Here is a 12,980-nt window from a genome sequence, read left to right as displayed (position 1 = left end):
ATGAGAAAACTTTTCAGGAACAATTTTCCATATGCTCTTGACATATACATAGTGCAACTACACATAGTATCGTTATTGTAATAAATACACATGTTCAAATAGTGCAAAACTTTTTTGTGGAAAAACATAAAATGTAGACCCGTATGCTCCAAATGCATATAACAACATCAACGTAGAAATGTAACACCTCTTTTAACCCATTATTTGTTTCCTCTGTCCTGTAGTGCGTGTTACTTCCAACAGAGCACTGCAAGAAGGGGAAAGTCCAAGATTTTAGCATTCATTCTCTGGTATTACAGAAATAAACGCTAAGATGTGGAGTCAGAATCACAATAAAAAAAGCACAAATGTGCAAATGCAGCGTAAAATTTTTCACTTTTAAGACTACTAATTCTGGCTACTATTTCCTCCTGTTGACCAACACTCATAACACATGGCTGCTCAATCTATGACTCTCCAGCTTTTGTGGAACTGCAGGTCCCATTATCCCTCTGCTTTGGGAGTCATGCTCTGTCAGCGGCTTGCAATGACGCATGGGACTAGTAGTAGAGCAACAGCTGGAGGGCCAGAGGGTGAGCACCCATGTTATAGGATATAGTAGTCAAGGAAGACCCACTGGGCACCACAATGGACAAGCACTATGATATGCATACCAGCCAATGATAACACCTATTAGTTTGTACTTCAAGTAGCACAATGTACAATATTTTAATTTTCTTCTTGGATAACACTCTAGATCCCCTTTGGGTTTTCTTTTTGCCATATGTGTCCCATCGGGGAGATACAGTCAGGTCCATAAATATTGGGACATGGACACAATTCTAACATTTGTGGCTCTATACACCACCACAATGGATTTGAAATGAAACGAACAATCAAGAGAAGACTTCACCAGAGTGAATACAGAGGGTTCACCACAAGATGCAAACCATTGGTGAGCCTCAAAAACAGGAAGGCCAGATTAGAGTTTGCCAAACGACATCTAAAAAAGCCTTCACAGTTCTGGAACAACATCCCATGGACAGATGAGACCAAGATCAACTCGGACCAGAGTGATGGGAAGAGAAGAGTATGGAGAAGGAAAGGAACTGCTCATGATCCTAAGCATACCACCTCATCAGTGAAGCATGGTGGTGGTAGTGTCATGGCGTGGGCATGTATGGCTGCCAATGGAACTGGTTCTCTTGTATTTATTGATGATGTGACTGCTGACAAAAGTATAGGATGAATTCTGAAGTGTTTCGGGCAATATTATCTGCTCATATTCAGCCAAATGCTTCAGAACTCATTGGACGCTGCTTCACAGTGCAGATGGACAATGACCCAAAGCATACTGCAAAAGCAACCAAATAGTTTTTTAAGGGAAAGAAGTGGAATGTTATGCAATGGCCAAGTCAATCACCTGACCTGAATCCGATTGAGCATGCATTTCACTTGCTGAAGACAAAACTGAAGGGAAAATGCCCCAAGCAGGAACTGAAGACAGTTGCAGTAGAGGCCTGGCAGAGCATCACCAGGGATGAAAGCCAGCGTCTGGTGATGTCTATGCGTTCCAGACTTCAGGCTGTAATTGACTGCAAAGGATTTGCAACCAAGTATTAAAAAGTGAAAGTTTGATTTATGATTATTATTCTGTCCCATTACTTTTGGTCCCTTAAGAAGTGGGAGGCACATACGCAAACTGTTGTAATTCCTACACCGTTCACCTGATTTGGATGTAAATACCCTCAAATTAAAGCTGACAGTCTGCAGTTAAAGCATATCTTGTTCATTTCATTTCAAATCCATTGTGGTGGTGTATAGAGCCAAAAATGTTAGAATTGTGTTGATGTCCCAATATTTATGGACCTGACTGTATATATACTTTCACTTCCTGTCACACTACCACAACAGAAGCTGAGAAAAAAATCTTGGTAAAGTTTGGCAACTCCTGGTTGTCAACAGAACAAATGTCCCCATCGGAAGATATCCAATCTCAATGTTCTGTGGACAAACCAAGTTTTAATAAACTTATAAGGATTATGGTGAACAGGACAAAGAGAGGTTCAATCTTCCAAATGATGACACAGACAGCATTCAATACTGACAAGTGTTCTAGTCCCTCTCAAGTTTATCCAAGAAAAAAATTGGGCCTGGCTCAGTGCCATAACCTTTTCAGGTACACATCACCACAAAGCAGTAAACTGCTTTTGGAAAGCATTGTCAATATCCCAGACACATCTTCAAAGGTCTGGTTGAGTTCAGGGACCTACTCAATATTGGGTGGGTAGTCATAATGTTATGGCTTCTTTTAATTTACAAGTTTCTATACACTGGCTCAGATGAGGAATGAGTAGAATGAGTATAATGTGCTGCCTGGCTGTTGTCACCTGCTACAGACCCGCCTGGTGTAATGTCCGCTGGACTTGAATTATACTCTGATGCGTGGTTTGGAAATGTGTGAGTTGAAAATGAAGGGGCACTATGTTGTGCATATATATCTTGGATTTGGGGAATTGGAGTATTGCACTGATTCTGGTGGGGGTACTGCAGATGACATGCGCATGTAGCGCTGTATGACCCCAAGGAGATCATATTTCAGGGCTGATAAGCGATGTGCTGGAATCTGCCTCATGTCGTGTGCCATAGAGCTTAAAAATCCACCTATTTGATCATCACGTGACTCCTGCATTAGCTGCATCATTTCCTTACATACTTCCACAAATTGGGTTGGAGGAATTGCGACATCAGCTTTTCTCTTCCTGGACGAAGCAGAGCTCCGTGTACGATCACTCCTTGTGGTGCTTGGAACAGGGGAAGTGGAGGGCGTAGTAGGAGAAATGCACTGGTAATCCCCCATAACTGTTGTTTCCAGGTTATCCATGTCTGGAGTGCAGACATCTTGACTGTCACTACTGTCGGAAATATTTCCAGAAGTTCTGTGTGAAGGAAAAGAGAAAATCATGTACAGTTCTAAAAAAGTTATCAATAGGCAGCGTCACATGTACAGTACACAGTGGGTAAAATAAGTATTTGATCCCATGTAAGGTAGAGGTAAGGAGTATTCCCTGAACTGCCACTTAATTTATAACATTTTTACCATGTGGTTTTTCTGCATTTTTGGTTGATGTTCTGTCAGCAGCTACAAAAACTGCAGCTGCTGACTTTTAGAAAACACCCACTTACCTGTCCCTCGGTCCTGTGGTGTGTCGCCCACATTCCAGAAGTCCGCCATCTTCAGTGTGGGCACCCGGCTGTGATAGCTTGCGGCTTCACAGCCAGGTACCCACTGCGCATGCGTGAGTAGCGCTACGCTTCATGAATGGTCCTGTAGTCCCAAAAGACTACAGGGAGTGAGGGAGGACACCTTCCATTTCCGATCAGCTAGGCGATCAGACCGGAAATGGGAGCGGGTACCTGTCAATTTCGGGTACCCACCCCACAAAGGAAAGGTGCCAATCCTTAATGGGGAGCAGTCCTTAAAGCAGAACTTCCCCTTTTGGGTGGAGCTCTGCTTTAAGCTCCTAGAAGCTGTAAATAGCATTTTCTTTCTGCTCCTAGAAGCTAAATAGTGTTATCCTTATGTGTCCATGCCCACTACTTTAGGCTGTTAGCATTTTTTGTGCTTCAGCTTCCTGGAGCATTTTTCCAGCAGAAAAAAAAATGCTAAATGCTTCCTAATGCTACTAAACTCTACTAACAGCTTTTTCTAGCTTTTAAAATGCTTACACTCCTAAACACTACTAAAACGCTACTAAAAAATGTCATTACCAGCATTTTTTATCCAGCATATTTTTAGTTTAAAAAACTTGTCAGTGTGCATGGAGCCTGTCAGTGGTCATAATGTTATGGCTAATAAGTGTAAGCAGACTGATACATCAAAGAAGGAGCTGTGCATCAATCTCTCTACACACTTAACCCATTTAAATACATCTGTGATAAAAATTATAAGCTTTCATTTTTTGGGGGGCAAACTTGCAGGAGATCAATTAATTATTTTAACCACTGTAGCAAGGCAGATTCAATAGGGAAATACATACTGTCTCTTGCTCATTACAGCCTTCAAGAAGTGAAGCTCATTGAACGGTCGGTGCGTTTTAACTTTTTTTGCAGCAGAACCACTTGGTTGGGTAGATAACGCTGTCAGATCCTTCTTGAACCTGTCCCTGAGTGACTTCCAACGTTTTTTGACATTTGTTACTGTTTAAAAAAAAAATACTATTAGAACATTTACAACTAAAATCACATTTTTCTGACCATGTGCAGTCACACATTTGAATAAAATGCTGCAAGTGTGGGCACATGGTATTTGTCCAAGTTTAATAATATCTGTGCTTAGGGGCAGCGTGAAAAATTTTGCCCATGAAAAAAAAATTACTCACGTTTATTCTCCCTCTCCTTTGCAGACAGTGATTCCCAGCTGCTTGCACTGACCACTTTACATATATCAATCCATGCCTCACGTTTTCTGTACGCATCACAGTAGGTTGGGGTGCTGGGATCATATAATTCTGGTCTGTTTTCTACCTCCTGGATCAATATAGATAGATTGATGTCAGCCATCTTATAAGCAGCACAAACAGGAAGTGCATAGCAGGAAATGACTGAAGGACACTCTATGCTCTCTTCTATTGTTTCAGGGAATTATGGGACATGATATTCCTCCTGAATCATTTTTTCAAGAAATTCTTAAAGCACTGCAAACGCCCCGCAAACGCTCCGCAACCGCCTACCAGAGCGTTTGTGGAGCCTCACCATAGACTTCTATGAGAGGCGTTGAAAAGCTTCAACTCCTCCTGACTCGACAATAGGCGTTATTTTTGCCGCGACGCGACGCTACCACTGCAGTGTGAACAGCACTGTGCGCTGCCATGTGTAATATTTTCTTAGGCATTTGGAGAGCGTTAAAAACGCCACTCAAACGCCTGCTTAACGCCTGCTTACAAGGCTAGTGTGAACTTAGCCTTAGACCTCATTTGTGACTGTAGTGTACCTGCTTTTTGGAATACAGTGTTTCACGTATTTTGTCCAACAAATACATCAGTATTCAGTAGAGATATAGTCTTCAACCAGTAGATGGCAGTGTTTAAAAGTTTGTAGCTGCATCTATGGTAAACCCTTGCTGCAGTGAAGCACAAAAGTACATGTGGACTGTGCATTGTCTATTCTGTAGCACTATATATAAAATTTCTAACAGGTTATATTAATATATTAATAGTAAAAAGGTCCGGTCCGAGCATGTAGGCCCTTTACAAAATAATCTAGAGTGGGTGACTGGGGACAAGGAGAAGGCAAATTTATTTAATACCTTCTTCAGCTCTGTGTATATAAAGGAGCATGGGGGAGCTCTTGTCCATAATGGGCATGGTATTGACACAGCTCCAGATGATCCACATTAACTCGCAATTAATATGATCCAAAAATATTTAGACAGTATAAAGGTGAATAAAGCACCTGGACTGGATGGCATACATCCACGGGTCCTTAAAGAATTGAGCTCTGTCATTTCAAAGTCATTGTTTCTAATTTTTAGGGACTCTTTAATGACTGGCATAGTACCACTGGATTGGTGTAAGGCCAATGTGGTGCCAATATTTAAAAAGGGGTCAAAATCTTTACCAAATAATTACAGACCTGTTAGTTTAACTTCTATAGTTGTGAAGATACTGGAGAGTTTAATAAAAGACCACTTAGATGAGTTCTTGCTGGAAAAAAATATTTTAAGCAACAGACAGGATGGATTCATGAAAGACAGAAGTTGTCAAACAAACCTGATTTCTTTTTATGAGGGAGTGAGCAAAACCTTGGACAGAGGGGTGGCGGTGGATGTGGTATACTTGGATTTTGCAAAAGCGTTTGACACAGTTCCCCACAAACGGCTAATGTGTAAGGTAAAGTCAACAGGCTTGGGAAAATCCATATGTAAATGGATAGAAAACTAGCTAAAAGATCGTATTCAAAGAGTAGTGATTAATGATTCATACTCTGAATGGTCTAGGGTTGTCAGTGGTGTACCCCAAGGTTCAGTGTTGGGACCCTTAATTTTTAATATATTTATAAACTATATAGGGTCTGAGATTAAAAATCCCATTTCAGTCTTTGCAGATGACACCAAGCTGTGCAGTGGAATAACGTCCTTACAGGATGTCTTCAATTTACAAGCCGACCTCAATGCACTGTTTAATTGGCAACTATGTGGCAAATGAGATTTAATGTTGATAAATATAAGGTTATGCACTTCGGGGTTAAGAATATGCATGCATCATACATACTAGGGGGAGTACAACTGGGGGAATCAATGGTGGAGAAGGATCTGGGGGTTCTGGTAGATCACAAGCTTAATAATTGCATTCAATGCCAAGCTGCGGTTTGTAAAGCGAGCAAAATCCTCTCTTGTATTAAAAGAGGTATAGACTCCAGAGAGAGATATCATATTACCCCTGTACAAATCATTAGTAATACATCATCTGGAATATGCAGTTCAGTTTTGGGCACCAATTCGCAAAAAGAACATTGGGGACCTTGAGAAAGTACAGATAAGGGCAACCAAACTGATAAGAGGCATGGAGGAGCTCAGCTATGAGGAAAGATAAGAGGAACTGAATTTATTCTCTCTTGAGAAGAGGAGATTAAGGGAGGATATGATCAACATGTATAAATACATCAGTGGTTCATATAGTGAACTCGGTGTAAAGTTATTCACCTTGAGGTCATCACAGAGGACAAGGGGGCACTCTTTACGTTTGGAGGAAAAGAAATGTAATCTTCAAACACAGAAAGGTTTCTTCACAGTGAGAGCTGTGAAAATGTGGAATAGACATTGTAACTATGTTATGGGCCCAATGGTTGAGAATAACCAGTCATAGCCGGCTACAGAAATAAGTGCAAGGTACAGCAACAGAAAGAAGACTGCAACAGAGTAAACAAAAAGAGCAGTAACACAGCTGCAACAAAGCTTTCAGTTTGCAAACCTAAGAAACCAGAACTACAATTCTTGGAAATTCAAGATGAAAATGCTGCTAATAAGAGAAGGTATATTTAAGTTAAGTCAGACCAGAACACCTGTCAGATGAGTGGATAGAGAAAGATCAGAAGGCTCAGAGCACAAACTCTGTTAGCATATAAGATGATTAAATCATACATATATGTAAGTGTGAAACTGCTAAAGAAATGTGGGAAGGAATACAAAAGGTGCATGAAAGCACTAATTTTAGCAATAAACTGTATTTGATTAGAAAACTATACCAAACCAAACTGATAAAAGGCTAGGATATGCATGATTACATAAGGCACACCTTGGAAATGGTTGAACTCCTTAGAGGTATACAGTAAGAGAAGAAATAAAAGATTTTCATGTCGCAGCCCTGTTACTTAGTTGTTTATCAGAAAGTTATGAAACAGCAGTTGAGGAATGCCCAGATGATAAACTGACATTGCAATAAATTAAGGGTAAGTGAAAGGATGAATATAAGCGTAAAACAGAAAGCATTAATAGTGATGGCGCCTCTGTCACAGAGTTTGCTTTAAAGAAAAAAATAGGAATAAAAACAGTAACATGCAACAAGAAACACGTGAATGACTTCTGTGCAAGAAACAAGGCCATTTAAAAGCAGATTGCATAATCTGGAAAGCTACAATAAAAAAAATAAACTAAACTACAAAAGGCCAAAAGTGTGAAGGAAGAAACTGATTTTTCTTCGGATAATGAATATGTTTTTCAATCTAAAAGTTGCACCTCATCTTTTCAGGCATGGTGTGTTGATTCTGGAGCTAAGAATCACATGACAAATTACAGAAATTTCTTTATTCACCTTGACCAGAATAAAACAGAAAAAATCACCACAGCTAATAGCGCTAAAAAGTATATACTCCGAAAAAAATGTTATATTCAGTATGCTCTCCAAATCATATGGATAAAAGAAGTAACACAATAAGAAAAATGTTAAAAATAATAAAAATAAATAAATAAAATAGTGACAGTTCGTGATGAGTGATCTATACAGGAGTTGTTAATGACTTCCCGATCCTGTGGTCTGGTAACAAATAGTGAAAATGCGCACTGAACAGATACGTATTTTCAATACGCATGTGATACATAAAGCAGAGGTCCCCCTCATGGGATGGGATGGACGAGCTGGGCCGTTTTAGCAGACTCCTTCCTCTGGGTGTAGAGCAGCCAAACTGTTGTCTACCTCTAGGAAATGGACAGGGTACTGGGTGGCCTACATCAGGGCGTGCGTCATCCTTAGGGTGGTATCATGTGTCACAGACTCCTGATGCTTGGGCTCTGGAACGGATGTAAGGCTCACCAAGGAGCCAGCAAGAAATAGCCCATAGTGTAGTAGTTTAAAATTGGCGTTTATTAATCCACGTGGTAAAATAACTCAGATATAAATAAAAGCAAGTAAAAACAATTACTGAACAATGTGCAAATAGGCATCACGGCGTGCAGGCCCCTTTAACGATGCCCTCCTTCCATCAGCAAGGGCATTGAAGATGAAACGTGGCTGGGTCTTCCAACATGACAATGATCCTTTGGTTGTACTTCTCCTTTAATAATCTCGTCTATATATATTTATCACTGTACACATAAACTCTGTAATAACTGTCTGGGGTCTCCTCACTTGTAACATCACTAGTCACTTATGGGGTGAAATGATAAGCTACTACTCTACTTGGAGCTTCATTGGAAGTAAATGGGTTTCTGACTGTGCTGAGGCATGACCAGTATAGCAAGACCTTTGGAGGTGATCAATGGTTTACATCAGTCAGTAAGGTGGTAGGGGTGTGGAGACGTCTGCTACACAGGAGGCCATGCAAAAGATTTTCATTTTCTAGCTGTAATACACAAATGAACATAAATGGACAAAACATTTACAATAAAAAATACAAACAGTAAAATAAACGGTGAAAAGAATGTTCTTAAAGTTTGTTTCTTTATTTAATACTTGTCAACTTAATTTTTATTCTGTATAACATATTATATGTACTTGTTCTTTCTGTTCACAGCGTCTTGGTGAGGTGCTGATCGTTGTTTTTCGCCAGTAAGCTGGGACCTGAATTCACCCATCAAGTCCAGGCAGCCTGGGAGAAATTCATTAATGTCTTGGTAGCTGCTCTGAGCCATGGCTACTTCTAAATGGTTGTGTCATTATTTCTGGGGAAGGAAAATAAATTATTTGAAAACTAATCCTCTGCATTTATTTCTTTATTACTGCACAATGTTTATCTTAATTGTAAACAAAAAAAAGTATCCAGGTGAATATTTGCAACCATTTGTGCGACGCACAACAAAATGCATGCCACGCTTGCAGTGCCATTATTCAATTATACCCAAAGCACTCCAAGGAAGAAGCACATGGGAAAACATGCAGTTAAAAAAGCTCAACGCATAACAAAGTGCAGGAGTTTCTTTGCCACTTTTGTAGCGTGTAGGCTGCCCTATGTGCGAAGAGTGGCAAAGCACGAAAAATGTGCATATGTGCAATGCCTGATGTAGTGTAGTGTGTAGTGTGAATGGTGACTTAGTGAATTAATGTGTGATTTCACATTCACACAGTATACAGTTAAAGAAGTATTAAACCCTTTTTGTTTTTAGCTCAAAACACTGAGCACAACATAATAAACATTCCCCAATAAACAATTTTTTTAAATTCTTACTCCAGCACTTGCAATTTAAAAGTCTCCAGCCAATCTGTTAGCTGGGAGAATGGAGGGGCAGGAGGAGGGAGGGCAAGGGAATGCCTTGCCATTTTAGGCAATGTGGTTGTGTGTTTCTTTTGATGTACACCAGGGGTAGGCAACCTTTTTGAGGTAAAGATCTGCCTGAACAACATGAAAGACATCAAAGATCACCAGGGTTTAGTGCCATTTTTACTTTTAAGAAATTAACTAGCAATGCCTAACTAACTAGTAAGGAAAACTTAAAAAAAAGAAAAAGAAAAATATAATAAAACAAATGTCACTGTAAAAATATAAACTTTGCTTACCTTAAAAATGTGCAGTGCCAGTAGGGCTGTGGATGGTGTGTGGACAGTGTTAGTAGGGCAGTGGATGGTGTCAGTAGGGCAGTGGATGGTGTCAGTAGGGCAGTGGATGGTGTCAGTAGGGCAATGTACTGGTCAGTAGAGCAGAGGCTGGTGTCAGTAGGACAGAGCACGGTGTCAGTAGGGCATTGGACACTGTCAGTAGTTTTTTATGTTTAATTTATTTTTGTATTTTTTTTTACTTTAATTTTTTATTATTTTTGAAATTTTTTAAACAGCCCCGTTGGAGAGCTTTGGTGAAATATCAGGGTTCTAAACACACCCCTGGTGTTTCAGTTTTGAAAAAGAGAAAGGGGCTGAAGACATTGATCAGTCCCTTTCTCTGCAGCCTCAGCTGTACTGGACAATGAATGAACTGGAATTCCTCTGTGATCAGCAGCTTACTGTTCATTCACAAACTGAAGCATAGTAAACCCCTGCTGCCCCTTCTGTCCAGGTCCAGCAAGGAAGGGACACGATCTACCCATCACCTGCCTGAGATTGACGGGTAGATCAGTGGGTTGCCGACCCCCGATTTACACAGTGTAAGATGACTCCAAAAGATGCTGCTGCAATAGAAAGGAGCCATCCTGCAACAGGAAACCTTGGGGCAGTGATCATGGCACCAGATTTACCAGGAACATAAGCAAGAATTAAAAGATAAAGGAGCTGTATACTCCGTGATTAAGTAAAGTGATTAAATCAGTTACTGAAAGTGCCTAAAAACTGAGATTTTAAAGCAGTATTAAACCCAAAAGCATTTATTATTTATTATATTGCAGTGTACAAACTCTTACCAACCCTTTGGTGTGATGGCTGCAATAGTTTTCTTTTTTAGGCTTTGTATTTTATTTTTACATGGTGATCCTGCCAATGAGTCTTTATTTTTCAGGAGAAAACACTTGCAGGCAGGTGCAGTTGATGTTTTCACTGCAAGTGGTGCTCAACTGCATTGCAGAGGGAGAAGAAGTCAAGAGGAACATGGCTCCTCTATGGTTTCCTGAGTCACTGGGGAAGCTATCCGGCTGGATGCTGCCACTCCATGTGACTCTGGAGGCAATCTTGGGTCAGGCAAAGTTTATTTAAGATCCTGGCTCCTGGGGTTGGTGCATTCTGCATGTGGGTATTGTAGGGGCAAGTTACCCATCTGTCAGGGACAGTAAATAGCGGTAGGGAAAGGTTCCTGACAAGTAGGGAAAGGATTGGATCACTCCATCCATCCACAGACTAGACTCTGTGTGTTAACTTCCACGGCACCATGCTGCACTTCCTCAAACACTGTCCTGCAGACAGGGGCGGACTGACAACTCATGGGGCCCCCGGGCAATAGGAAATCATGGGGCCCCTGTGTCCTTGCCCACACTCAAACCACACCCAATAAAGCCTATGAAAGGTACCAGGGGCATCTCATGGGGCCCCCTACTGACCCCGGGCCCTCGGGCAGTGCCCGAGTGGCTAAATGGTCAGTCCGCCCCTGCCTGCAGATATAGCAGTGAGAGGGTTGGCACAAAGCATATACCATTGACATGGATGCTTACAATGATCAGCTTGTATTCATTTATATAAAGCCTTTTTCCCCTAAGGAACAAAACCATTTCTATAACTGCTCAAAAAGTGTTATTTGGAATTTGTATTCAATTTGTTAGTTTATCTAAATCTGGTAATACATCAACACTCCCCTCCCCCAGACTTACAATAGTGCTGTCAAAAGGTGTCTCTGTTGCTCCTTTATCCAGAGCATAGTGTCTAATACCGGAGGTGTCTTACTGGCTAGATTACCAGATGAAAACGGGGAAAAAGCCTAAAACATAAAACTAATGCAGTCAACACTAATAGTAATTGGTAAGCTGAAATATATAACACTTTTGGGTTTATTACCACTTTAATATCACATTAATATTCCTAATTGTTCCTAAGCTATTACAAATATTTTTCCTGGAGCATTATGGCAGCATACACTGCAATAAAATATATAGTCAATGAGCACTTAATAGTTTAGCAGCTAATGCACATAAAGGTAACCAAGTAAAAACCTCAAAAAGCTAAAATTCATAAAGGTGCAGCACTTAAAAAGGTATTTCAAATTGGATAAAATATAACGATATAAAATTATAACGATATAAAATTATAAAATAGTGACAGTTCGTGGTAAGGTGCTTGATACAGGAGTTGATGGTGACTTCAAACTTCAGTGGCATGCTAATAAATGATTGTAAAAATACGCACTCACCGGATGCGTATCTTTAAATACGCAGGTAATTAGTATGACCATAGGTCCCCTTCTGAGGAAGGGATGGATGAGTTGGGCCGTTTTAACGGACTCTCTTTCCTATGGGTGGTATGGAGCTACAGAGATGTCTCCCTTGGTGTGTGCGAATAGAATCCAGCCAGAGGCCTCCTTAATGGATGGGTGGATGCTTGTCAGCTAATATTGGAACAGCTCCCTCCTCTGGAATGGTGCCACATGAGATTCTGCTCCTATATTCGGTAATCCACATGAAGCATCTGATCTGTACAGATTGGACATGGGTTTCCACAGACCTTGCCTGCTCTAGTGCACTTCTTTCAAGTTTTCTGTGGTGGGATTGATCCTTTGAAGTTCCTCCTGTAATTAGCCCATACTAGATTTTTCCCATAACGCTCAAGGTACTCTTCACTGTTCATATATTCCCAGGGCTTATCTTTACATCGAGATGGCACATTGAAGAGCGCACGAACCCCAACAGGCAGCACAGACACTAGGGGCCGGCTCCACAGGACTCCTCTCACTCCGGTCACACACAACCTGTACGAGAAGGCCGCCACTGTCACTATTTTATAATTTTATATCGTTATATTTTATCCAATTTGAAATAACTTTTTAAGTGTTGCACTTTTATGAATTTTAGCAGTATACACTGGGTTGTGGCTCCGTCCCCACAACCTGATAGAACTGGTTAGCTATAAGTTCTTTAGCCAGGGCACACCACAGCATTC

The 12,980-nt window shown here is 40.7% G+C and overlaps 1 protein-coding gene across 1 annotated transcript; it reads right to left on the bottom strand.

Moving 5' to 3' along the window:
• Window positions 1-1,802: 1,802 nt before the first annotated feature.
• LOC149472151 (uncharacterized) lies at window positions 1,803-4,547 on the bottom strand. Its single transcript, XM_089692402.1, has 3 exons — window positions 4,362-4,547; window positions 4,020-4,179; window positions 1,803-2,918 (listed from the first exon to the last, which is right to left on the bottom strand). The coding sequence occupies exons 1-3, from the start codon at window positions 4,540-4,542 to the stop codon at window positions 2,462-2,464; spliced, it is 798 nt and encodes a 265-aa protein (XP_089548528.1). The 5' UTR covers window positions 4,543-4,547; the 3' UTR covers window positions 1,803-2,461.
• Between the last annotated feature and the right edge of the window lie 8,433 nt (window positions 4,548-12,980).

Source organism: Staurois parvus, unplaced genomic scaffold (genome assembly GCF_062004578.1).
Source record: "Staurois parvus isolate SC_StPar_1 unplaced genomic scaffold, SC_StPar_1.0 ptg000022l, whole genome shotgun sequence".
Classification (NCBI taxonomy): domain Eukaryota; kingdom Metazoa; phylum Chordata; class Amphibia; order Anura; family Ranidae; genus Staurois; species Staurois parvus.
The sequence above is the reverse complement of the archived record's forward strand: the minus strand, read 5'-3'. Positions and strand labels throughout refer to the sequence as shown.

Bases quoted from the DNA above. Each gene is read 5' to 3' on its own strand.
- LOC149472151 (XM_089692402.1), bottom strand. From the start codon at position 4,542: ATGGCTGACATCAATCTATCTATATTGATCCAGGAGGTAGAAAACAGA. The intron at 4,180-4,361 runs GTGAGTAATTTT...TTTTTTAAACAG, and splicing joins AAAGGAGAGGGAGAATAAAC to TAACAAATGTCAAAAAACGT. The intron at 2,919-4,019 runs GTATGTATTTCC...TCCTTCACACAG, and splicing joins GCTGTAATGAGCAAGAGACA to AACTTCTGGAAATATTTCCG.